This window comes from Lygodium microphyllum, chromosome 19 (assembly GCF_053477565.2).
Source record: "Lygodium microphyllum isolate KBCC chromosome 19, Lygodium_microphyllum_v1.1.10, whole genome shotgun sequence".
Taxonomy (NCBI): Eukaryota; Viridiplantae; Streptophyta; class Polypodiopsida; order Schizaeales; family Lygodiaceae; genus Lygodium; species Lygodium microphyllum.
The window spans coordinates 140186943-140213069 of NC_141153.1; the positions used below are offsets into that span (position 1 = coordinate 140186943).

The 26127-nt window shown below is 46.7% G+C and overlaps 1 protein-coding gene across 2 annotated transcripts in view; it reads right to left on the bottom strand.

Annotated features, from left to right (window-relative positions):
• Nucleotides 1-22681, bottom strand: part of LOC148020442 (early nodulin-93-like) — a 76121-nt gene extending 53440 nt beyond the window's left edge. The window contains exon 1 of one of the 2 annotated variants that reach the window (XM_087700752.1): nucleotides 22306-22681. In XM_087700752.1, the coding sequence (XP_087556878.1) occupies nucleotides 22306-22471 (166 nt within the window). In that variant the 5' untranslated portion in view covers nucleotides 22472-22681. The remainder of the gene's footprint in view (nucleotides 1-22305) is intronic. The other variant, XM_087700751.1, reaches the window with a different exon arrangement.
• Nucleotides 22682-26127: the final 3446 nt, after the last annotated feature.

Here is a 26127-nt window from a genome sequence, read left to right on the forward strand (position 1 = left end):
TTCACGGACAAGGTCCGCATCTGCACCTCCAAAGAAACCTGCTTCATAAGGGTCATCCGATTATACATCTGATCAAGCTCCAGCCATATCTCCCGAGCCACCGTCAAGTGCCTGATGTGGGCTATCACGGCTGTAATATAAGACAGAAAAAGAAAAGAACGAATCCGGACATTCAGTTTGTCCCAGTGAGACTATGCCTTGGCCAACTCCACACAAGCATCGGAAGAGAGTTTGGACTCATCTCTCACTGAGGGCCGGTCGATCTCCTCTTGTACAAGCTCCGCCAAATCGTAGGACTCAAGGATGGCCAACATCATCACGCGCCAGATGCGGTAATTATCGCCGTCGAGCTTTTGATCTGTGGGAAGAGCCGGTAAGACAGGCACCTTCTGTTAGCAGATATTAGTCAGCTCATGGTGTGAGTCTGTGTGCAGAGGCTGGGCATTTTATGTAGCATTTTATGCAGTATTTTATGGCACATTTTTGTGGCCATTTATGATGTATTTTTAGCATTTATTGCTGGCCGACCAGCATTAAATGCTGGCCGACCTGCATTTTATGCTCCCCACTTTTGTGGCTATTTATAGGGCTCCTCCTCCACAGTCTTCGGTACTTCAGCCATCAGTGGAGATCCTTCTGGGAGAGAGGAGCCGGTGCTGAGGAGCCCGCGCAGCCAGTGACTCACCATTGTATGCTGCTGTCTCGTGTTCGATATGGATTCCATTTCCCGAGCATACATCTGAGTTCTCATCTGTCTACTGTGTTCATTCTTTCTTCTGTCTTGTGTTTCAGCATTTATTTCAGCATATTCTTTACGCTTCCATTGCTGCACCACTTCTGACATGGTATCAGAGCTCAGGCTGCAACCTATTTGTGCTGTGTTTTCTTGCTGATTTCAGGATTTACACCCTTCTTGCTGATCAGGCAGCTGTCCTTCCTACTGGCGACTGCTGATTTGCTGCTGGCGACAGTGTTTCAGCATTTGCGTTTTGCGTTTTTCTGGACAGATTTGAGTTTACTGCTGTTCCACTCTTTGCTGCCCGTGTTTCCTTCATCAAACTGCTGGCAACAGTCTTTAGCCCCTGTTTCTTCAGTTTGCAGCCTGTGTTTTGCTGTTTACAGCATTATTTTTTGCCTATTTTTCTGATTATTCAGGCCGTTTTTGCTGTTTTTGGCAGTTTTTGACTGATTTTTTCACTTTGTGCAGCAGCTTTTGGCTTATTCTGGTCAGCCTTTGGGTTATATTGCATGTGAACTCATTATTTTTGGTGTTTTTGGTTGCGTTTTGGCTGTGCTCACTCTCCAAACGACCTTTTTTTTCTTCTACTTCTCTTCTTATCCTCTCCATATGGCTCCTCCGTGCACTTCCTACAAGCTCCCCCCGGAGTTTGATGGAGTGGCCAATGCTTTGCGGGCGCAGACATCATCGTCTCCTGTCAGTTTTACACATATGACCTCGATGCTTCTTGAGCATGAGGCATCCTTGAGATTACAGGGGCGGCTTCCGGCACATTATGGAGGTGAGGCTTATGTAGCTTCAGAGAGGGGTGACGGGAAGAAGAAGTCGAAGGCCCAGTGTTACCACTGTGGCAAGAAGGGACATTTGCGGAAGGACTGCAAGAAGTTAGCGGCTTCCAGGAAGAAGGAGCAGAAGACGAAGCGGGATGCTGACTCTACCGATGAGTCCTCTCCTTCATCAGACTCCGACTCCGATCCTCCGACCAAGGTGAAGTCCAAGGCGCGGAAGGGATCCTCTTCTTCGGATCGCGGGAAGGGCTTGGTGGCCCCTTCCTCGGCTGCTTTCTAGTGGTGGTGATGAGGTCATCCCTCACGACTCTCTTGTGCCAGAGAGGGAGTGTGAGCGGGTGTTGGTGGGGCTGCAGTGCCTCATCTATATTTTGATACAGGTGCACAGGTTCCAGAGAGGGACGTCCCTGACACATCGACAGTATCTGGCAGTGAAATCCTAGAGACTGGTGTTGATTTCTGGGTTCATGATGAGCTGTTCTTCTTTACAGAGAGCGAGCGGCTTTCGTCTGGAGCTCATATGAGGGGACACTTTGGTGGTTTGGCCAAAGGCGGGGAATCCATGGTCACATGTTCAGAGACATGTTTGGCAAGATTGGCTTTGTATGTCCTGAGTGACATAGGTGACATTACACAGAGAGCTGCTATGAGTCTTCTCTATTTTCAGGTGTTGTTGGTACGATCGACATCGACATCAGATACTCTCCGAGGCATCTTGGTGGTGGGCTGGCCACTCACCGCTTCGACATCCATGGTCCTTCTGGTGTTTATTTGTTGTGTAGTTTATGATTCTCCATCATTGTACTATTTCATTGTATCCGATCACACATGATCTGAGAGAGGGTGTTAGCAGATATTAGTCAGCTCATGGTGTGAGTCTGTGTGCAGAGGCTGGGCATTTTATGTAGCATTTTATGCAGTATTTTATGGCACATTTTTGTGGCCATTTATGATGTATTTTTAGCATTTATTGCTGGCCGACCAGCATTAAATGCTGGCCGACCTGCATTTTATGCTCCCCACTTTTGTGGCTATTTATAGGGCTCCTCCTCCACAGTCTTCGGTACTTCAGCCATCAGTGGAGATCCTTCTGGGAGAGAGGAGCCGGTGCTGAGGAGCCCGCGCAGCCAGTGACTCACCGTTGTATGCTGTTGTCTCGTGTTCGATATGGATTCCATTTCCCGAGCATACATCTGAGTTCTCATCTGTCTACTGTGTTCATTCTTTCTTCTGTCTTGTGTTTCAGCATTTATTTAAGCATATTCTTTACGCTTCCATTGCTGCACCACTTCTGACACCTTCCGGTCCATGATCGTCTGGAACTCCAAGTCAATCTCTGTAGACATCTTCACCTGTAACGCCTTCACAAACGCAAAAGCAGCCCCCTCTGACTGTGAAAACGCAGCCTGCTAGGGCTCTTTCTTCCGCGTCCCGTACGTTCTTCACCTACCAGAGGCGATGAAAAAGTAAAACCTGCACTTGAAAGCTGAAAACTCAGCCTTCCTCCTCTTCAAACAGCAGCAAACAGCAGCAAATCCACCAACTGGACTCCTTTCCCGCGCGTCCACGCTCGCTTCAGTCTTGTTCCAAACGCTGGAAACGCAGCCTTGTGTCGCGATGGAAACTCCTCTTCAGGTTGGTTCTTCACTCAGCCAGTCCTTCTACACTGCTCTGATACCATGTCAGAGTGCAGCAATGCGGAAGCGTGGGACCAAGACTGAGAGAGAGAGAACGCAGAGAGAAGAGAGAGAAAGAGACAGTGGAAGATGAAGATCTGCTGTATAAAGTGTGCTGTATACAAAGATATGCAGATATGTACACGGGCGCAGTGCGCGGGACTGCGTGTCTCCACCTCCACGATGCAACCTCCTGTTCACCTCGAAGTCCGCTGCAATCTGCACGATCTCCAACCTGAAATCTGCAAACAGAGATGTAATTTGCACGAGCCTCCAGCCTAAAACCTGCGATCAGAGATGGGAGAGACTGCAAAAGATCGGCTATAAATAGCCAGAAAATGGGCGCCAAAAATAGGCAGGTCGGCTGCATTAAATGCAGCCGACTATCCAGGTACAGGTCGGACTGCCACGTGGCAGTCTGACTGGTCAATCCGACTGTCTGCCTGTACGGACAGGATCTGATCGCTAACAGCCTATGCAAAGATAAAATATGCACTTTAGAGATCGCAAGAAAAGCAAAAGAGGACAGCTGATCACCACAGACGTGCTTTGCAGTTTACAGAGGGTGATTATGTATTGCTACATTTTGAAAAGACAAGGCTGAAAAAGATTAAAGTAAAAGAAAGATTGTATCCAAAGTTGAGTATGAGATACTATGGGCCCTTCCAGGTGTTGAAGAATATCAACTGAAATTACCTCCACATTGGCGGATACACAATGCCTTTCATGTCAACTTATTGAGGCTATTTCATGATGATGTGCCAGAGGATATGTTTGCTGAAATTCAACCTAAAGTTGAGGAGTTGCATGAGATTTTGGTACCCGAGAAGATTTTGGCACATAAGGAAAGAAAGATCAAAGGTAAAGTTTCCAGGAGATACTTCGTAAAATTTCAAAATTATTCACCAATGGATGCCAAATGGATGGAAGAGAATGACTTGGTAGACCATCATCAGTTGTTGCAGCTTTATCTAGATGCCTTTCAGTTAGAGCCGACTTTAGTTCGGACTCCGTTGGATTCAGTAGAGCAAGGGTCCGAAGTATTGCCTAATGCTCTAGGGGAAGGTAGCGCTTCCACTCCTCCAGTTATGGACAGCTCTCGTATGTAATGGATCTCAGATATATTCAGCATGCATCCAAGGTACTGTGCTGACAGTATGTTTGCCATGAGGTCACTACTTAGTGTACTAGTCGCTATGAGATGTATGCAAATGAGTATGAGTTCCACCTGGGCACTAGAACTATACTTTTGCATCAGCTTATGATCAATTTGGTATGAATTTTGCCTCAATTTTGAGATAAAAATTCTGATCAGTTTCAACTCAGGTTTTTATCAGCTTGAGAACCATTTATGGTCACTTTTGGGATCAATTTTGCATCAGTTTTTGCATTGATTGTGTGAGAGTGTGCAACGGAAGAAGAAACGTGAACACAGATGGGGAGAGAGAGAGAGAGAGAGAGAGAGAAAGCAGAAAATGAAGGAAGAAAATCTGCACTGACTAAAATGAATGCTGAATACAAAGCTGTGGACTGATCAATCCCTGCACGCAGCCCGGAGCATCAATGAGGGCACCAAATTAGGCTGATGATGACGGCAGCACCGAAGACGGAGGAAGATGACGGAGTCGGAGTGTGCACCTGCCAAGGAAGGAGGGAAGATGATAATACAACTGACTGCCAAGTAGAAAATAGCTATAAATAGCCAAAAACCCCAAAAACTGGCCGACCTGAAATTTGAGGCCAAAAATATATCCGACCAGCATTTAATGCTGGTAAAAATGCCAAGAATGCTCAAAAAAAACCCGGAAAGGGTGGACAATGTCCAGCAATGAGGCAAGCTAAAGAATGCAGAAATTGCCCCAAGAAATGCACATAAAATCCCGACTAGAGGAGAAAATGCACTGAAATGCAATAAACTAAGCGCTCTAGAATGAGCTACCTCCTCCGTCAAAACAAGTGATAGACAAGTCAGAGCTCCTAAAGTCCTCGTCTGACTCAGACTGAGGCTCACAAGCAAGAGATGACAAGGCATGACAAACATGACTGCTAACACCCCCTCTCAGATCCTGGATGTAGCGAAAGGCCAAGGGAGAAACGGATCCTGGGGTGGCAAGAGGAATGCCAATGTCGATGAAGTCCATCGATGAAGATTGCCGATGAAGAAACTCCTCGGGATCCTGGGAAGCCCCCTCTAAAACAATAGGGGCTAGGAAATCCACAGCCGCATCACTGAGATCTGTTAGAGATCAGCGCCTGTACGGGACTGCACAGTCCAGTCGGACTGTGCAGTCGGATTGCCACGTGGCAGTCCGACAACCTGCAGTCCAGTCGGCTGCATTTAATGCAGCCGACCTGCCCTGGTTTTCGCCCAGTTTCCTGGCTATAAATAGCCGAGGACTTCAGCAGTCTCCTACACTTCTCTGCTCGCAGATTACAGACCGGTGGCACGCGCAGATTCCATCTCTGTTCGCAGGTTTCAGACGAGAGACAGTGCAGACTGCAGCGGACTTCGAGGTGAACAGCAGGTTGCATCGTCGAGGTGGAGACACGCAGTCCAGCGCACTGCGCCCGTGTATATATCTGCATATCTTTGTATTCAGCACACTTTATACAGCAGATCTTCATCTTCCACTGTCTCTCTCTCTTCTCTCTCTGCGTTCTCTCTCTCTCAGTCCTACGCTTCCGCACTGCTGCACTCTGACATGGTATCAGAGCAGTGTTAGAGGGCTGACTGAGCGCAGAACCAACCTGAAGAGGAGTTTCTATCGCGACACAAATTTGCGTTTTCAGCGTTTGAGGGCAGACAGGAGGGCTGTGCCTCGGAATAAGGCTGAAGCGAGCGTGGGCGCGCAAGAAAGGAGTCCAGGTGGTGGATTTGCTGCTGCTTACTGCTGTTTGACGAGGAGGAAGTTTGAGTTTTCAGCTTTCAAGTGCAGGTTTTGCTTTTTCATCGCCTCCGGCGGGTGAAGAAGTTAAAGGACGCGGAAGAGCCTTAGCAGGCTGAGTTTTCACAGTCAGAGGGGGCTGCTTTTGCGTTTGTGAAGGCATTACAGGTGAAGATGTCTACAGAGATTGACTTGGAGTTCCAGACGATTATGGACCGGAAGGTGCCTGTCTTACCGGCTCTTCCCGCAGATCAGAAGCTCGATGGCGACAACTACCGCATCTGGCGCGTCATGATGTTGGCCATCCTTGAGTCCTATGATTTGGCGGAGCTTGTACAGGAGATCGACCGGCCCTCGGTAAGAGATGAGTCCAAACTCTCTTCCGATGCTCGTGCGGAGTTGGCCAAGGCTCAGTCTCACTGGGACAAACTGAATGCCAGGATTCGTTCCTTTCTTTTTTTATCTTGCACTACAGTCGTGATAGCTCACATCGAGCACTTGACGGTGGCTCAGGAGATATGGCTGGAGCTTGATCAGATGTACAACTGGATGACCCTTATGAAGCGGGTTTCTTTGGAGGTTCAGATGCGGACCTTGTCCGTAAACAAGTCTTCTTCGCTATGGGAGCACATCAACAAGCTAAGACAGCTTCAAATACAGGTTTAGAATGCAGGGAAGCCGATTTCCTCCGAAGACATGGCGATCACACTATTGTCCCAGTTGCCGCCACGATTCGGTACATTCTACTCCGCCCTTATTGCTTCGGGGCGGAAGTCTACTCTTCGGTGGGAAGAGTTGGTTCCTATGGTCTTGGACCAAGAGGAACAGCTAAAGGGACAGAATGCTTCCAAGTCGGAGGCGCTGACAGGTCGAGCCTCTCAGAAGAAGGGGAAGGACCAAAAGAAGAAGAAGGGGGATAACAAGTCAAAGAAGGACAAGGACAAAGAATCCACATGTCATATTTGTGGAAAGACTGGCCATTGGAAGAAGGATTGCCCTGACAAAGATAAGAAGGACACCAACAAGAAGGACACAAAGGATTCTGGAGCGGTGGCTGCACCCTCATCAGCTGCATTTCTTCATCTAGCTGTCATTGAGGACTCTACACCGAATGCTTCTGATGCTGCGATGACGGCTCCCCAGGCTCGAGAGTGGATCGTTGATAGTGGTGCCTCCCAGCACATGACTCCTTCATCAGATGGTGTTGCCCAGTTGCGACCCTCGCGTGGGCAGATTCTCATTGGAGATAGCTCTTCAGTGTCTATTGCAGGATAGGGTAAGATGCAGCTTATTCCAGATGGACGTGATGGTACCCATACCTCAAAGGTCTTGCATGTACCAGGATTAGGGTATCATCTCCTGTCAGTTCATAAGATTTGCTCCCTTGGACTTTTGGTGGAGTTTGACAGTAACTCGGTGCGAGTCCTTGATCGTGGGTCAAGGAAGGTTCTATCATCCGGATATGAGGAGAACGGCATCTATAAATTGAAGTCTTCCACTGCCCTCTCTACTCTTCTTCTTACCTCTCAGACACAGTCAGAGTTATGGCATGCTCGGTTTGGTCACCTCAACTATGATTATCTTCGGAGGGCATCACGTGGACAGCTTGTTAGAGGGTTGCCGGATATAGTGGTGAGCCAGCAGCCATGTGTCTCCTGCATTCATGGGAAGCAGCATAGGGATGCCATTCCCCACACAGCTTCGCGGCGGTCTACTTCACCGATGGAGCTTATATCTACGGATCTATGTGGCCCTATGAGGAACGAATCCTTGCGTGGGAGCTCGTACTTCATGCTGATCGTAGATGACTACAGAAGGATGACATGGGCCTATTTCTTGGCATTAAAGTCAGAAGCTTTCTCCCACTTCAAGGATTGGCTTCTCTTTGAGGAGAACCGATCAGGCCGGAACTTGAAGACCTTGCGATCCGACAAGGGTGGTGAATTTATTTCTAATGAGTTTGCTCGGTTTTGTGCAGATAAAGGTATTCACCAGGAGTTTGCTAATACCAACACTCCTCAAGAAAATGGCATTCTTGAATGGAAAAACCGCAGTGTGATCGAGATGGCGCGCACCATGATGGAGCACGGACAGACCCCTCAGGTTCTGTGGGCCGAAGCTGTGGCTACTGCAGTTCACATCCTTAATCGATCCCCCACTTCGGCCGTTGATGGGATGACCCCTTTTGAGGCTTACTTTGGGACTAAGCCCAATGTTTCTTACTTTAGGGTCTTTGGGTGTGATGCCTATGTTCACATTCCCAAGGCTCACCGTGATAAATTTGAAGCAGCTTCCCGAAGACAGGTATTTGTTGGCTACAGCTCCCAGTCCCAAGGCTATCGATTGTATGATCCCGTCAAGCGGGATGTATACACTAGTCGCGATGTGCGGTTTGTGGAGGTCATAGTTACCAGGAACGGGGAACGGGACCCCCTGGAACGGGGGGAACGTCCAAAGTGAGGGAACGGGAACGGAGGGAACGGTATATATATATATATATATATATATATATATATATATATATATATATATATATATATATATATATATATATAGAGAGAGAGAGAGAGAGAGAGAGAGAGAGAGAGAGTCAACACTTGTCTTAGAATCTAGAGAGAGAGATCATATCAACCATAATTCATGAAATTAAACTCTAGAGACATAATAATCAAGTTTCAACAATAATAAAGATTCAAAACATTGTAACTACCAATGGATTGTCGCATTCATAATTCAACATTCTAATCAACAATGTTGCATAAGTCCAACTGGCAACAAGTGTGCATTGCAAAAACACAAAATATGCACTAAACTTTAAAGCCTAAATAGTAAATATCCAAGTTACAAGAGCTCCAATTTCCAAGTCAATACTCTAAAGTTCCAAAAGGCTAGCTACTAAGTGCTCTGATTCATGGAAGATGGCTCCACTGTGCCTGAAGGCTCATCCTGTTGAACAACATCCTGCCCATCATCATCACCATCATCATCATCGTCATCTTTTTCCCAACATATAAAAGAATCAGCCTTTGCAACTGATGTACGAGCTAGCAAGCGAAGATTGGAGCTTACATAAACTAGGTCATTCGTCTTCATTGTACCAAGACGATTTCTCTTCTTTGAGTGAATGTGATTGAATGAGCTCCATAGTTGCTCTAAACAAGAAGAGCTAATTGTTTGGCTAAGAATACGAATAGCCAAACTCTGCAACTCTGGAGCTTCTGCCCCGTAGTCCTCCCACCATAAAGCAACCCCAATATTTATCCTGTCCTCTAGTGCATCCTCTGTACCAAACATCCCTAATGTTTGCCGATATACAGAGAGCTGATTTTTAATTTTGCGTTGCATTTCACGGCTGGGATAAAGCCTTGCAAGCAATGTGTTCCAAGCCTTGACCATCTCAAGGTCTCTTTCTTGCATCTTTCCTTGAAACTCAGGATCAAGCACATATGCTGCAGCATGCATAGGAGAGTCATACTCATTCCATCTACTGATGCATAACTCCTTGATCTGCTCATACCTATCTGCATTTGGTTCCAAACTCTCCAACCTCTCAATCATGCGATCCATACCTTCATAGATCTTCCCAATGCATGGATCCATGCCATCTGCAAGCCTCAACATGTGCATAATAGGATCAACCATTTGGTTGGTGCGATTAACCTCATCCCAAAAATCTCTATCAGAAACATATGCATTACATAACACAGCAGTAGCAGTGGCAGCCCCAGTCCAATTTTCATATTCATCACTAGCAAATAGCTCCCGAATTGCACCTTTGCAATAGTGCAATCGACCAAGCATAAGAAAGTTATATGCAAATCGTGTATCCGAGTATTTAAGAAGTTCTTTGTCACTTCTCTTGCGAAACTCAGCATGCAAGTACTGATGATTACATATAAAAGTGATAATCTTGTTGCCTTTCGCAACAAGAGATGCAATCCATGGCAAGTCTCCAATATCCTTCAACAAGTTATTCAAGCAATGCGCCATGCATGGACTAAAGGTGATATGTGGATACATTGCCATTAAAATGTTTCCTGCTGCCCTATTTGTAGATTCACCATCTGCCACAAACTGCACTACATTTTCTGCCCCAACAACCTGCACTGCCTCGCACCACTCGGATGCCAATACATCTGCACTCTTTCCAGTCTCTGAAGCATCATGACTACCAATGAAGTATACATCTCCACGAGAATATGCAACAACACCATGTATGGACCTATGGCGTGTGTCACTCCATCCATCTGCTATCAATGTCACTCCATTTCTTGCCCATTGATTGCGAATATTTGCTGTTGCAATCTCTATGGCCACTTTCTCCTTTTGAAGCAATGTAGTCCTGATAGTTTCTGATGAAGGGGACTTATATGTGGGTCCATACTCTGCAATCTTTGTCACCATATTTAAAAAATAAGGTGACCTGGCTGATTTGAATGCAATATGGTCATGGTAAAAAAAGCGTGCCACTGCTGCATCTGTTTTCTCTTTTTTCTTTGGTTCCCATGAAGTGTGCAATGAACTCTGTTTAACACCACGACCTGTTGCCATTGATGGCCCATGAGAAGGCTGCGTAGCCACTAATCCTGGTGGTCTTCTGCATGAAGCATCATGCCCTGCTGGCCTTGGAGTCCATGTTGTTGGATCCACTGCTATATTTGGCGTCCTCCTGGCATGTGAATTCCCCATAGAAGTGGCTATGCGGTCAAGTAACTCCTGCCTTTTCTCAATTGATACATTGGTGCAAAAACGCACCTCTTTCCCCTCCTCATGTAGAAGATGGGCTCTCACTTTATCAGCCCCACTAGTGCGAGCATAAGGGCAAAGTTTGCATTTCCAAGGGCGAGCCCCTCCACCTCTCAATGGCACCCCTGCATCTACCTCATCCCACCATGACCAAGTAGTGCTTCGACTTCGTCCAGTTGTTGACGAAGTACCTGCTGAGGATGATGAAGATCCCATAGATGTCAATGCTGCCATCTATATAGAAGTGACAAATAATCAGTAAACTGTAAACTTCAATGAAATTAGTAATTACAGAAATTTGCAGCCAACATTTCAACATCCATGCGTCAAAGTTCAATGAAATTGCAAAAATTTCAACCAAGGTCCAAAGTGTACCGTGTGCCGCACGCGACGTAGGCGGGAGACTCAGAGGCAGGTGGGAGAGTCAAAACCGAGCAGCCTGCAGGCGGAGGAGCAGGAGCAGGAGCAGGCGGGGCAGGTGCACGGAGCAGGCGGGGCAGGTGCACGGAGCAGGCGGGGCAGGTGCACGGAGCAGGCGCAGGGGACAGGCGCAGGGAACAGGGGACAGGCGCACGGGACAGACACAGGCGCAGGCGACAGACGCAGGGGACAGACGCAGGCGACAAGCGCACGCGACAGGCGACAGGCGACAGGCGGGAGGCGGGAGCGAAACGTCAAACAGGACTTTTTTTTTTTAATTAAAAAATTACATGGCTGGGCTGGAACGGCCGTTCCAAACAGGGAACGGCCAGGGAACGGCATGGAACGGGCTGGAACAGGCCAGGGAACGGGCTGGAACGTTTCGCCAGCGTTTCCTGGGCTCGTACATCCCGGAACGCGTTAATCCGTTCCTATGCGCCGGAACGGGCGTTCCCTGTTTCTATGGTGGAGGTTCCGGCTATATCAACGGGTGAGGAGCATCCCGTTCTTGGAGATCCAAGGGAGAGTTGGGCTCCTACTACAGTTCCATTGGAGCCCGTGCCTTTTGATTATGATTCTGTTTCTGACACAGAGTCTACTGTTCCACCAGTCACCCCTGAGGAGTTACCACCGGTGGATATTCCAGAATCTTCAGCTGATGGAGAGAGACGAGGGGAGGTTCGGCCTCCTCCTCGATGGGCCCGTGACACACTCCGTGATTCAGGGATCGAGAGGGTTCCTGAGGAGTGGGGACCGCAGGATGGTCCCCGGCGGTCAGGCGGCACCAGGCACATTCTATGGAGCTTGTTTGCTCTAACTATTGTTTGATGACCCGTGTTATGCAGGATCGAGAGCCCACCTCCGTGAAGGAGGCTTTACAGTCCGCACCATGGAAGAAAGCTATGGAAGCCAAGTTGGAGGCTATTGAGAGGAATGGCACTTGGTCACTCGTGCCCCGACCCCCGAATAAGAAGGTGATTGGCGTCAAATGGGTCTTCAAGACCAAATACCTTAGCGATGGTTCTTTGGATAAGCACAAGGCTCGCCTTGTTGCTAAAGGTTTTGCACAGCGCCCATTGTCATGATACTTTTGCCCCCACTGCTCGTATGGCGACCATTAGAGCTGTTCTTGCCTTGGCTGGCCATAGGAGATGGCCTGTTTACCAGTTGGATGTGAAGTCGGCCTTCCTCAATGGTGATTTGAAGGAGGAGATCTATGTTGAGCAGTCTCCTGGCTTTGGATCTTCAGATGGGAAAGTCTACAGGTTGAAGAAGGCCTTGTATGGCCTCAAGCAGGCTCCGCGTGCATGGAACGAGAAGATTGATTCGTTCCTTCAGTCTCAGTTGGGCTATCGGCGTTCTAAGGCCGATCCGCAGCTTTATGTTCACACTTCCGAGGATGGTTGTGTGCTTTTTGTGTTTTATGTTGATGACTTGATTTTCACAGGTGATCATGCACAGCAGGTCCAAGAGACGAAGTCAGCTTTACATCAGACGTTCGAGATGACGGATTTGGGTCTACTCCATTTCTTTTTGGGCCATGAGATTTATCAGTCTCAGAGGGGGATCTTCATCTCTCAGCAGAGATACGTACAGGAGCTCTTGGTGTCTTTTGCGATGGAGGACTGTCGGACCCTCTCTACTCCTATGGATCCGAACTGGAAGGCCACTTCCCATTCAGCTTCTCCTATGGCGGATGCTTCCCGCTATCGTCAGTTGATTGGATCCTTGATTTGGCTTCTCAACACTCGTGTTGATCTTTGTTTTATTGTTGGGCTCTTGGCAAGGTTTATGAGTGAACCTAAGACAGTGCATTGGTAGGCTGCTCAGAGGATACTTCGGTATTTGAGGGGGACGTCTGATTTAGGGATTCATTATCCCGCAGGGACAAATGGTTCAGATCTTGTACTTGCAGGTTGGAGCGACTCGGATTGGGCCGGTGATGTGGACCACAGGCGGTCTACTACAGATTACTGTTTTACCTTGGGTGCAGGTGTTATCTCATGGAGTAGCAAGAAGCAGCCCACGGTAGCCCTTTCGTCTACTGAGACGGAGTATCGGGCCGCGTCTTCCACCACATGTGAGGCTGTGTGGCTTCGGAGATTGTTGGAGGAGCTTGGCTGCCCCCAGACTCGTCCTACTTTGCTACAATGTGACAATGAGAGTTGCATTGCCTTGGCACGGAATCCTGTTTTTCATGCCCGGACGAAGCACATAGAGATCCAGTACCACTTCATCAGAGAGAAGCTTCTGGATGAGACCATCACTGTGGAGTACTGCAAGACGGAGGACAATCTTGCAAATTTGTTTACGAAGGCACTTCCCCAGGCTCTACTTCGGAGACATTCCAGATCCCTCAAGCTTCTGCCCCGCCCAGGCTCTGAGAGGGGGTGTTAGAGATCAGCGCCTGTACGGGACTGCACAGTCCAGTCGGACTGTGCAGTCGGCTGCACAGTCCGACTGTGCGCAGTCGGACTGCCACGTGGCAGTCCGACTGCCTGCAGTCCAGTCGGCTGCGACCTGCCCTGGTTTTCGCCCAGTTTCCTGGCTATAAATAGCCGAGGACTTCAGCAGTCTCCTACACTTCTCTGCTCGCAGATTACAGACCGGTGGCACGCGCCGATTCTGTCTCTGTTCGCAGATTTCAGACAGGAGACAGTGCAGACTGCAGCGGACTTCGAGGTGAACGGCAGGTTGCATCGTCGAGGTGGAGACACGCAGTCCAGCGCACTGCGCCCGTGTATATATCTGCATATCTTTGTATTCAGCACACTTTATACAGCAGATCTTCATCTTCCACTGTCTCTTTCTCTCTCTTCTCTCTCTGCGTTCTCTCTCTCTCAGTCCTACGCTTCTGCACTGCTGCACTCTGACAAGATCGCCCCCCTCTAAGAGGGATGGTGGGTACGAGGGAACCACCGGAGGAGAGGGTGAGGGATAGGAAGGAACCTATGGAAAAGAGGGCGCACAAGCGGGAGCGGATGTAGCAATAGACAACTGCCTCGGAGGACCTTGCATAAGATAAGGGGAATGGAGCCTGTAAAGCCCGCTCTCCTACCAACCTGTCGCGATATCAGCCCCTATAGAAGAATCCTCAATACAAATGGCCTGCTCGGTGAAGACAACCCGGGTACCAAGCCTAGTAAGGCCATAGACTAAGAGGAGTGGAAAGCCCAAGTCTGGAACATTAAGAACCTGGGAAAGGGAGCTCGAAACACAGTCCGGAAATAAAGGCAAAGTTCCAACAACACAATAGGCACCGAAACAATGTCACCAACCCTCATAAGGGCATAGATCCTGCAACAAATCACCTCGAGGAGTCATATGACTAGAAGCTCCACTATCAACCAGCCAAGGTCTCTCAAAAGATGAGGCATTGAAGAAGGCTCCTCCAAGTCAACAATATGAAGAAACACTGACTCATGGGTAACCATTGGAGTAGAGGTAGAAGGCTCGGATGTTTTAGCTCCATCCTTCGCTCCCGGACGAAGATGAGGATACTTCTTCCAACATTTCTTCTCTGGATGTGTCCCCTTCCCACAGTATGGGCATGTAGGCTTCTCCAAGTCGGAGTCAAAACCTGAAGAACTCTTCTGTCTTTTAGCCTGTGACTTCCCTCTTCTGTGTCCCCCCTCCCGAACCTGCAACAAAAGCTTTGATGGAGGTGGATCCACTAGCTACCTCTTTGGCACGCTCGTCATGCTCCAAAACAAGAGGGGCAAGCTCCTCCCATAGAAGCTTCTCACGGGTCCTCGATGTAAGAAGGCTGGTGTAGAAGACATCAAAACGGGGAGATGGCAACTGAGTCAAAAGAACCATGGCCATATCCTCAGAAGAGATCATCCTGCCAAGGGACGCAAGCTCATCCCTCATGTCCTCCAACCTGTTGATAGATCCTTCATGGAAGAAGAATCATCAACAATGAGCATCCGTAATTTCTTTTCGAGTGTAATCCAATGGGCAAATGTCTGCTGATGGTACAAAGAAGCAAGCTTTGTTCACACTTCCGCTGCTTTCTGCAACCTGCACACATGCACTAGGACAGAATCCTGTAAGCTCATAGAGGAAAGATCGAGCTCTCGAGTTGAGCCGATCCCATAAGGCCACACGATCCATCGATGATCCAACGGTGGGATCCTCCACTGGACAGGAAATAGGATGGGTAACAAACTCCCAAAGATCGAGGGTATCAAGGATACACTCCACCTTACATGACCAAAGTGAGTAGTTGAAACCATCAAGCCGGTCCTCTTTGGGTAAAAAAGGGAGTACATGCACCTGTATAGAGAAGCCATGGAAGGCATATGAAGGCCAACAGAGCGAGCCTTCTGTGAAACATGAAGAGAACAGGAAAGAGGGATCTCGTACAAATGGGCTAGGTGACCTTCAGTCGTCACGGGGACTAGCACGAAAGTCTCTTTGTCTCTTAGAGCGAGGAATAGAGACATCCTCTGAATCAGCAAAGAACTGGTGATAAGACATCTTCGTATATATCTGCAATCACCAAACAATTTGCAACCAACAGACAGTCCAGATGGAGCCGCCTATGTCAAAAAAGACCCAAAAGATGTTGTCGCCTGCAAGAGTAGAGAGAAAATGCTGCCGCCTGGAGAGAAAAACTGCCACCTATCCTCCAAATGATGACGCCTCCTCTGTTGGCTGCGTTTGACACACACACAAGCTGCAAACACCTAGAAAACTGCCGCCTACTCTTGATGTTACATAACAGCAAAACGCAAGTATGGACGGCTGCGTTTCAGCCTGGACAGCACCACCAAGGGCTGAAAAGGAGGGAAGAAGGGCTGCACTTGATGGTGTCCTCCTCTGCAATGGAAGCTCTCCTATGTGCTCTCAGTTAGGCTTTGATACCATGTGAGTGCACAACGGAAGAATTAACACGAACACAGAGGGAGGGAGAGAGAGAGAGAAAGCAGAAAATGAAGGAAGAAAATCTGCACTGACTGAAATGAATGCTGAATACAAAGTTGTGGAGGAAGAAGAGGAGGACCCCTAAGATCCAAGATTTCCACCAGAAAGGGAACCTGCAGTAAAGACCAGTAGACAGAGTGAACTTGAGAACCCGAAACACAACCTCGGGAGAGAAGCCACTAGCTTTGTGCATCCATGCTGGAAGGAATACGAAGGCCTCATCACCAAGTCGCGGCTGAACCTCCGAGGTCCCGATCTAGGTGGTACCTGAAGATCCTAGGTATCAGTAGAAGAGATGACTGGTCGAAGACAGCCACCCCAAGAAAATAGAGGATAGGTGAAGAACTTCATAAGGAGCAGGTTCCCCCTCTGAGGTGGGAGGTGGAGGGGCCCCCGCTGAAGTCGAAGAAGAAGTAGATCCCCCCTCTGAGGGCAAAGAAATAGCATCCCCCTCTAAATCCCCCTTTGAAATAGATAGGGAATCCAAAAACTCATAGATCATGGACTCTGAAATGTCTGATGACGAAGGAAGTGCCACCGGTCATGCTAAAGAAGGTATCTGGGGTGCCAAAGAGCTCCCAAAGGTAGCCTCTCGAACCTGAGTAGTCGAGGGTGGGGAAGGGTGGGGCTCAGAATGAGCAAGAGGTGGGCAACAGTCGTTGTCTCTCAGTGGAGCAGACTGGGTAGCCGAAGAAGAGGAAGGAGTCGAGTAGCCACTGTCTCTCAAAGGAGCGGACTGACAAGGAGACAATATCAAACAATCACTGTCTCTCGATGGAGCGGATTGCAAAGCTGTAGGTCGTGGAAGCCACTGTACCTAAAAATAAGTGGGAGAAGACTGCCGCTGGCATTGCGACAATCTCCAGGAGGTTGTAGTGCCAATCAATCCTCCATGTGCTCGAAAGGACTTAGTGCGCATCAGATGCGTCTTATTGCCTTGAGCATAGTACTCTGATAGCCGATGTAGAACGATCTCTGTGGCCCAAAAAGGAGAGGTGGCACAAGGAGTGTCTGGTGGAAGACGCATATACTCCGAGGGGGTGGGGAGCAAAGATCGAAGTCGGCAAGCATCGGTGGTGTGTCCGGTGATGCCACAGTAGGAGCACCTAGTAGTCGAGTCATCTGTTGGTAAAGAAGCCATGGATACCAATGTGCTTTGTTGAAGAAGGAAGAGGTTAGCCACCATGAACCACGAACCGCAATGTCCGTCTCAAGGGGTGTGAGGGCAGTGTGAAGCCCGAACCACAATGTCCGCCTCAAGGGGTGGGAGGGTAGTGGAAGGGCTGGAAGTGAGCTGCCAGTGGGAGGAGGATACGAACAGCAGTAAGAGATTGCAACCAGTAGAAAAACGCAGGTAAGGAGAGAGAAAGACTAAAAACGCAGGCAAGACAGCCTGCAAGAGAGAGAAAGACTAAAAACGTAGGCAACAGGTGAGAGAAAGACTAAAAAAGCAGGCAGGACAGCCTGCAGGAGAGACGGCAGCAAGTTTGCACAGGAACAGCAGTCGCCTGGCTAGAATCAGCTCCAAACTGCGTGAAGAGGGCTGGAAATCAAGCGCCAACTGATGGAGACAGCAATGGACAGCTTCGGCTGAGATGTCCTCCACAAACAGGATGTGGGCAGCAAGCTGAAACACCTGAAATCTGCAAAAAACGAGATTTTGATACAACGGAAGAAGAAGAGAAGTGGATGCCGAACCCGCACCGGTCTTTGCCTTCACTGGAGTGGAGAATCTTTGCCGTCGTTTGAGCAAATCCAGCTCTGATACCATGTCAAAAGATGACGTACCAACAAGACAGTAGGGTTGGCGGGGAGGAACACAGAGTGAACTCGACAAACATGGAGAAGAGAAGAGAAGAGAAGAAACTCTGATGAATGGAATGATGAAGTCTTGAATCATGGAGTGAATGTGATACAAGGGAACAAGGGTGCCATAGCACAAGGAAGATAATGATGACAGCCACGAACCACGAACCGCAATGTCCTCTTGAAGGGGTGTGAGGGTAGTGGAGAGGCTGGAGAGGAGGTGACAGCCGGACTGAATGAATAATCCGTAAGAAATGAATGAGAGAGTGGCCTATAAATAGGCACAGTCGGTCTAGAATGGCGCCCCTTTTTGGGGCTGCAAATCCTAAACGCAAAACACAAAAACACAAAAACGCAAACTGTGGGTGAAGGGTGAAGGGTGAAGGGTGAAGGGTTTCTCAACAACATCTACGACTCCTGTCAATTTTCTTCATATGTCCTCGATGCTGCTTGAGCATGAGGCGACTTTGCGACTACAGGGGTGGCTTCCGCCACATTATGAAGGTTTAGGTGAGGCTCTTGCAGCTTCAGAGAGGGGTTCGAAGATGAAGAAGTCGAAGACCCAATGTTACCATTGTGGCAAGAAGGGCCATTTACGGAAGGATCGCAAAGAGTTAGCAGCTTCTAGGAAGAAAAAGAAACAGAAGACGAAGCGGGATGCGGACTCCTCCAACGAGTCATGATCTGCCTCAAATTCCGACGTCGCTCCTCCAACCAAGGTGAAGCCCAAGGCACGGAAGGGATCCTCTTCTTCGGATCGTGGAAAGGGCTTGGTGGCCCCTTCATCAGCTGCTTTCTAGTGGTGGTAATGAGGTCATCCCTTATAACTCTCCAGTGCAATAAAGGAATAGTCCCCACTCCTTGAACAAGAACGGTAGAGTTGTCACTAATGGTGACTATGCCCACTCTGGCACTAATGTCCCGAAGTCAACCCTATCTATAGGTCATGCGAAGAGGCCTCACTATCCATGAGCCAAGGCTTCTCCTGTGCGAAAGAAGCAAGGTCTGTATCCTCGTCGACAAAGACATGCACAAAGACAGACTTTGTCATAGTTGGGGTGGCCTTTGAATCCTTCAAATCCTTCTCCTTCATCTTGAAATGGGGATACTTCTGCAAACACTTCTCCTCAGGATGAGTGCCCTTTCTCGAGTGTAGGCACTTGGGCTGCTTCTCCTTCTCATCTTTCTAATCATTCTGCTTCTTTTCCTTGGCCTTCTCCTTCTTCTTCTTCTCTCCACCTATACCTGCAGTAAATGCCTTAATGAAGCCAAAACCACCAGCCCCAACCTCTCTAAGTCGCTCATCACACTCCAAGACAAGCAGTGAAAGCTCCTCCCAGAAGAGTCTCGTAGGTCCTCAATGTGATAAGGCTAGTGTAGAAGACATCGAACGAGGAGATGGCAGCTGAGTCAAAAGATTCATAGCCATGTCTTCAAAGGATATCATCCGACCAAGAGAGGCAAGCTCACCCCCCATGTCCTCCATCTTAGTGATATGCTCCTTCATGGAGGAGTCATCAATACTGAGTATCCACAACTTCTTCTCAAGGGAAATCTTATGGGCAAATGTCTTGTGCTGATACAAAGATGCAACCTTCTTCCATATTTTCGCCCGATCTTCAACCCATGCACATGCACAAGGATAGAATCCTCCAAACTCATAAAGAGAGAGAATCTAGCTGGAGTGTTGAGCCGATCCCACAAGGTTGCACGGTCCATAGAAGTCCCATCCGCTAGATCCTCCTTAGGATGGGGGATAGGATCAAAAACAACCTCCAAAAGATCGAAAGTGTTAAGTATGCACTCCACCTTACACAACCACAATGAATAGTCTGAACCATCTTGTTTGTCTTCTTTAGGTAAGGAAGATAAAACATCTACACTAAGGGTATCAAGGACGGCATCTTCACGTTAGATGGAGCCTTCTGTGATAAATGAATAAAAGGGAGACGAGTGCGAATGGGAGACTCCTCCCGCCAACTATAGTCGCGATAATCACGTCTCTACTCAACAGTGTCTAGAAAGAAGCTCCTCCTTTGAGTTATCAAAGCTCGTGAATTGGTAAGACATCTTCGATCTTGCAATCACCCAAAAATCTCCGTTTAAATGAAAACAGCATGGAAGGCCGAAAGCAATCAGCTACAATGACTATAGATGTGTCGTTTGCTACCAAAAAAAGTCATCTACACCAAGGAACTATCGCCACTACCCAAAAATTTGCATTTTGGTAAAACGTTGAGAGAGAGGGACCGCCTAATGCCTAGGAGTAGTCGCCTACACCTATATGTTGCCGCCTAGCCTCTAGATTATGTCACAATGCACTAGATGGGGTTGACTAGGCGAGCCTCTAGATTATGTCACAATGCACTAGATGGGGTTGACTAGGCGCAAAACCTCCTGAAAAGGTTGTGTTCGCACCAAATGCAAGCTGGAAAACTTGCATTTTAATGACTGAGCTACTCCTCGGTAAAAGATCAACTACTCCTTTGCGATAAATCTCCAAATTGTGTCCTCACATAAGCAATGATACCATGTGAGAGTACGCAACGGAAGAGAAACACGAAGAGAGAGAGGGAGAGAGAGAGTGCACGCAAAAGATAAAGGAAGAATACTGTATTGACTAAATAAGAATGCTAATACAAAGGGGATGGATTGATCAATCCCTGCATACAACCCACAACATCAGTGAGGGCACCAGATCAAGCTGATGATGATGGCAATACCAAGCATAAAGTGTCAGAGAGTGCATCTGCATATGACAAAATGAAGATTGGAGAGAGTGTGTGTCTACCAAGTGGAGAGACACGCTATAAATGGCTAACAAAACCAAAAAACTCATTGACCTACACCTATAGGTGCAATAAGTGCTGGCCAATCAGCATTTAATGCTAGTTGCAATGGAAAAATGCCAGAAAAATACCAAGAGGCCACAAAAACATCCCAGACAGCAAGAACAATGTCCAACAAGTAGAGGCAAACTAGGAAAAGCATAAATTGCCCTAGGTATGCACACAAGAAGCTGACAACTAAAGGAAATGCACCTAAAACTGCTAGAGCTTCTATGTCTCCGTCAGACTCTGGCAGGAGTTCACAACCAAGAGATGACAGACTGACATGACTAACATAGGCAGGCTAACAAATGCAAGGTTTGCAGCACTTAGAAATGGTACCCTACTGGTTGGAAAGGTGGATGGATATTTCAACTTTGTGAAACATACCATGTGAGAGTGCACAATGGAAAGAAGATTGAACATCGAGAGAAGGAGACTACATCAAATGCAAGAGAAAAGGAACAACCTGACTGCAATGATTGATAGATACAAGGCTACAATGGTCAGCCCCAACACGCAACAGTAAGCATCAATATAGGCACTAGACAGTAGCAAGGGGATGAGAGAGAATGAGGAGGATGCAATGGATGAACAAATGAGAGGAATGGACTCTCTATAAATAGGCAAAACTATAGCCACAACTAGCATATAAGTAGCCAGGTCCCAAATGTGGACACCTACGATAACCTATAGTGTCCAAAAAGAAATGCATGGATATACCCTCCATCTAAAGTGCCTAAAACACATAGAATGACAAAGAATGATAATTCAAAGCTCCTAATGTCCTCGTCTGACTTGCACTGAGGCTGACATGCAAGAGATGATTATACACCCATGTCTACTAACACATTTCTCCCTAATTGTAGCCAAGTTGGGTATCATAGATGATGAAATGGGTTCCATGAGTGAGGTTAGTTTGGCTTGTCTTAGACGTGCAAAGCCAAGGCAAAAGGAAAGGAGTAGGATGCAATGTGAAACTTCCATTAGAACTTGAAAGTTCACACTTAAGATTAATGATCATTTGAAAGTCTCAACTAGTAAGCAGCTCACTTAAGTGTAAAGCAAGCCTATGGACCACCCTTATGATTCATCAACCATTAATTGATTAGTCCTTAATCAAATTTGAATTTGGACCAGTTCAAAAGTTGATCTTGACTATTTGGAGATAGCCTATTGTCAACAAAAAATGGTCTGTGCTATTCACTTTGTCAATGTGATATTTTGAAGATCTAGGTTAAAATTTTTCATCTTTAAAGTATACATAAGCAGGCATATCGTTATCACTGTACAGAGAGCCCATAATTTTTGTTGGTTTCCATTGGCTTATTGTCTTGGTCCTCTCTGCACAGAGAGTATCTCTATGCATCCAATCTTTGACAAACATTTTTTTCCCTTTGTTTTCTTTTGAAATGACGCATCAATCGTGTCCTCTCTCTCTCTCTCTCTCTCTCTCTCTCTCTCTCTCTCTCATGATCAGAGAAAAACCGTCTGCACAGTTCCGGGCCATGGCCACGCGCTGCTCCAGGATGGCATCAATAGCAGCTTTATCGGCGGGGGGCTCGCTAGGGGAGTGGATTCTGAGACGAGCTCCTTCTTGCGCTTGCATGCACTCCCGCCGCGACTTCCACCACTCTCGCGCGTTGCTTGCCATGAACAATCTTCTGCTGCTGCTCTTCCTCTTCTTCTTCTTCTTCTTCTTCTTCCTCGTCTTCCTGTTTTCTCTTTCTGGTTCTGACAAAGGATGAGAAAGAAAAACTCGAACTCTTCAGTAGCACGTGCCAAATGTCAGCTCATAACTGCGGAGCCCCTTGCGGACGTCCACGTGACACTGGATTCTCCTGAAGGGAGTCGCAAAAAACCATGGTGTATTAGGCCTAGGACACACACACATCCATTCACTTGCACAATTCACGAATGTCGTTGATTACTTGCATGCACATTGTATTAGGCCTAGGACACACACACATCCATTCACTTGCACAATTCACGAATGTCGTTGATTACTTGCATGCATATTGTATTTCTTGACTTGCACAATTCACCAAAGTAATTGATACTTTCAACTGTAATAGAAGGAGATAATTGGATCAAACTAAGACTCTATGTCTTTATTGTTGTTCTAGCACATCATAATGGTAGAAGTTTCTCCTCAATCGCCAACATGAGTCGCATTGCTCCTCCTACTTGCGAAGATGCCTTGATATAACCTAAATTTCAAATAGCCATAGCAACAATCCATTATAATGGGCTCCTACTTGTCTCCTTGAGAAAGATTCCCTCAAACTCACAATTTTGCATGTCGCATCATCTCTCATCCAGAAACCCTAGTGGATCCCTCTCCATTGTCTATCTTGGTCATCCCCTCTCTTGCTCCATCCCCCACAGTGTAGATATTGATAAGATGGCATTTGAATCCTTTACCTGGGGCCCATTTCCAATCACTTCACGAGAATACCTAGGTAATATAGCATTCCTCCAACAATGCTATCCCCCAAATTGGCAACATGGTTTCCCTCATCATGTAGAAATTTGTGTTGCCTCCCCTCCATCATGGCCACTCCTCTCACCTTTTCAATCCTTCTCAATGGACTTAACCACATCCTCAAACCAATGGTGGAGAAGGAGGTTATGGTCCAAACCGTCTCGAGCTAGTGACAAAATGCATGGCAACACTAGAGGAGGAGCTTTTGAAAGAGAAGGCATGGCATGGATTCAACATCTAGCATCCTACAAAGGCCCTCTATGCAATGGAGCTTTGGTGCATGAGTCGCATTCTCAAGCAAGAGGCAATCAAGAAAGATCCAAGGGAAAAGTAGACTCTACAACAATGAGCCTCCCCACTGGTCTAGAGGTCAATCCTCCCGAAGATATAAGTATTCTTATAAATGTTTCCATTTCTCTTTGACTCCATGGAACTTAGTATATCAATCCAAGGTTGTGATTGCATTGTGCCATGGTCCAAGGCTGCTAATTAATTTTTTTTAAATATAGACTAGGTCTACTTGGGAAAGAATATATTGTATCCAATCTAGGTAATATTTACCCAACAACTACTTGTTTTTCATATTCGAAACAAATCAAATGGCTCTCAATATTTTAAGCAACAACAAATGGATACTAAGAAATTCACCCTCGATCCTCTTCAAATGGTTCCATGATTGTAATCCACTGGGACTAAAACCATCCAAAGCTCATGATTGGTTTGAGCTCCCTAACCTTCCTGTTTGTGCAAACATTTAACAACAGGGCATGGATGTGTAACTCTTATTATTTCAAGAGTTTCAACATCATAAGAGCTCCCTAATCTTCATGTTGGTGCAAACACTTAACAACGGGGCATGGATGTAACTCTTATTATTTCAAGAGTTTCAACCATCTCTCACATAGTCTCTTGCTCCAAACTCCAAGCCATATGCTCTCTCACCTAGCAATCACAATGCAAGCAAGAAAACTAAATGACTCAAGAGGGTGTAGTAGACTCACTCATTCAATACCTTTGCGTTGTAGTCCATTATCAAAGAATGAACTAGATAGCCTTACGATTCATGTGGCATTCCTCAATCTACTTCTACTATCTATTACATTCAAGATAATTTGCAAATGATACATTAAAGAGAGGAAATGTAGAGAGAAAGGAAAAGAAGCAAGATGTGGAAAAGAGCTTCTCCAAGTGGTCCCTCACACGCTCTCACTCTATCGTCGCTCCTGCGAGCAAACCGCCAAGACCCACGGACTACTTATTGCTTCAAGTGTTTCAAGCCGAGAGCTATGGCTACCTCTCACATAGTCATGTGCACTCTCCCACATACAAATGTAGTGAGCTTACCTTTGAATTAAATCAAGTTGCCTCCTCCCACAAATCCGCCAATAGCTTCGCAATCCAAGATGCACTTCAAACAAGCTCAATCTCCAAGCTCCAAGCTTCGACCTCCATAGCCATGCGTGCGAGAAAGGAGAAGAGAAGAGGAAGATAATGAAGAAAGGATAAGAAGAGCTTCTCCATGGTCCCTCACTCACACACACTCTCTCTCTCCCTCTCTTGCACTCCCTCTCTCATGCATAAGAAGAAAGCAAAAGCAAGAAGCAAAAAGAGAACAAGTTTGGCCAAACACTAAGAATAAGCTTCTTCATTCACTTTTTGACTTTTATATATACCATATTCCCTCCTTAGGCGGCCATCCCCTTTTTAATCTAGCCTTTATCCATTCCTCTTCTCTCTTTCCTTCTCCTTCCTATTAGCATTGGCCTTAGCCTGCACCTCTCATTCTTTACAACTTACACACAGGAGAGAGTCGACGCTCTTTTACAAAATGAATTACAAGGTGCCTAACACTCTTCTTGCTAAACTATTAAGGTATGCTTATTCTTGTGCGCTTCCTCCTACGTCAAGAAGTTTTCCCGAGCTTCGTGTGTTTGGATTTTTTTAAGTGCGCCTTTGTCCTCCATCTTCCTTTTACCTTGGGACTATCTTCCACTTCCACTTTTCTGGATTTTTTCCATCTTAGTCTTCCAAGGGTTAACACACTCAACCTCATACTCTACCTCTCACTTGAAAGGTAGAGCCTTGAGTATAAGCACACAAGTGGAAGCAAGAGCTATGGCGAATGGAGCAAGAGAGCAAGAGAGAGAGAGAGAGGCAATATGTGAGAACTCCAATAGTCACAATGTGTGAGTGGTCTTCCTCTATTTAATAGTCACTGAAAGAATAAAGAATAAAGAATAAAGAATAAAGAATAAAGAATAAAGAATAAAGTGACAATAATGGATACCTACCACCTATACTATATAGGTATGCAATCACAGTATGTGTAGTAAATACTGGGTAGCATAGGCACATACATTTTTACCCCCCAATAACCTCTCACTTAAAGGAAAATGTGCCTCGAGTGAGGAGAGAACATGAAAAGTAACAAAGTACAAATGTACATAAAGTACAAGAGGACGAGGAATAGACATTATCTTATCCTATACCCGTCATCTTCTTAAGGAAGGCAAAATGTTATGCTGAGAGACTTTTAGTGAGTAGATCTGCAAGATTCTTGTTAGTTGAGATTTTAACAAACTCAATATACATGTCCTCTACACTCCCTGATGAAGTGATAGCACACCTCAATGTGTTGTCTTTACATGGAAGATTGGATTCTTGGCCAACTGAATAGTGCTCATAGAATCTGAGTGTAATGTAGGAGTAACATCAATAAGTCTACCACAAGATGGCCTAACCATAGGGTCTTTTTGCAAACCTCAGTGGTTACAACATACTCTACCTCAATAGTAGACAAGGTTGTGTGTTTCTATACCCTAGAT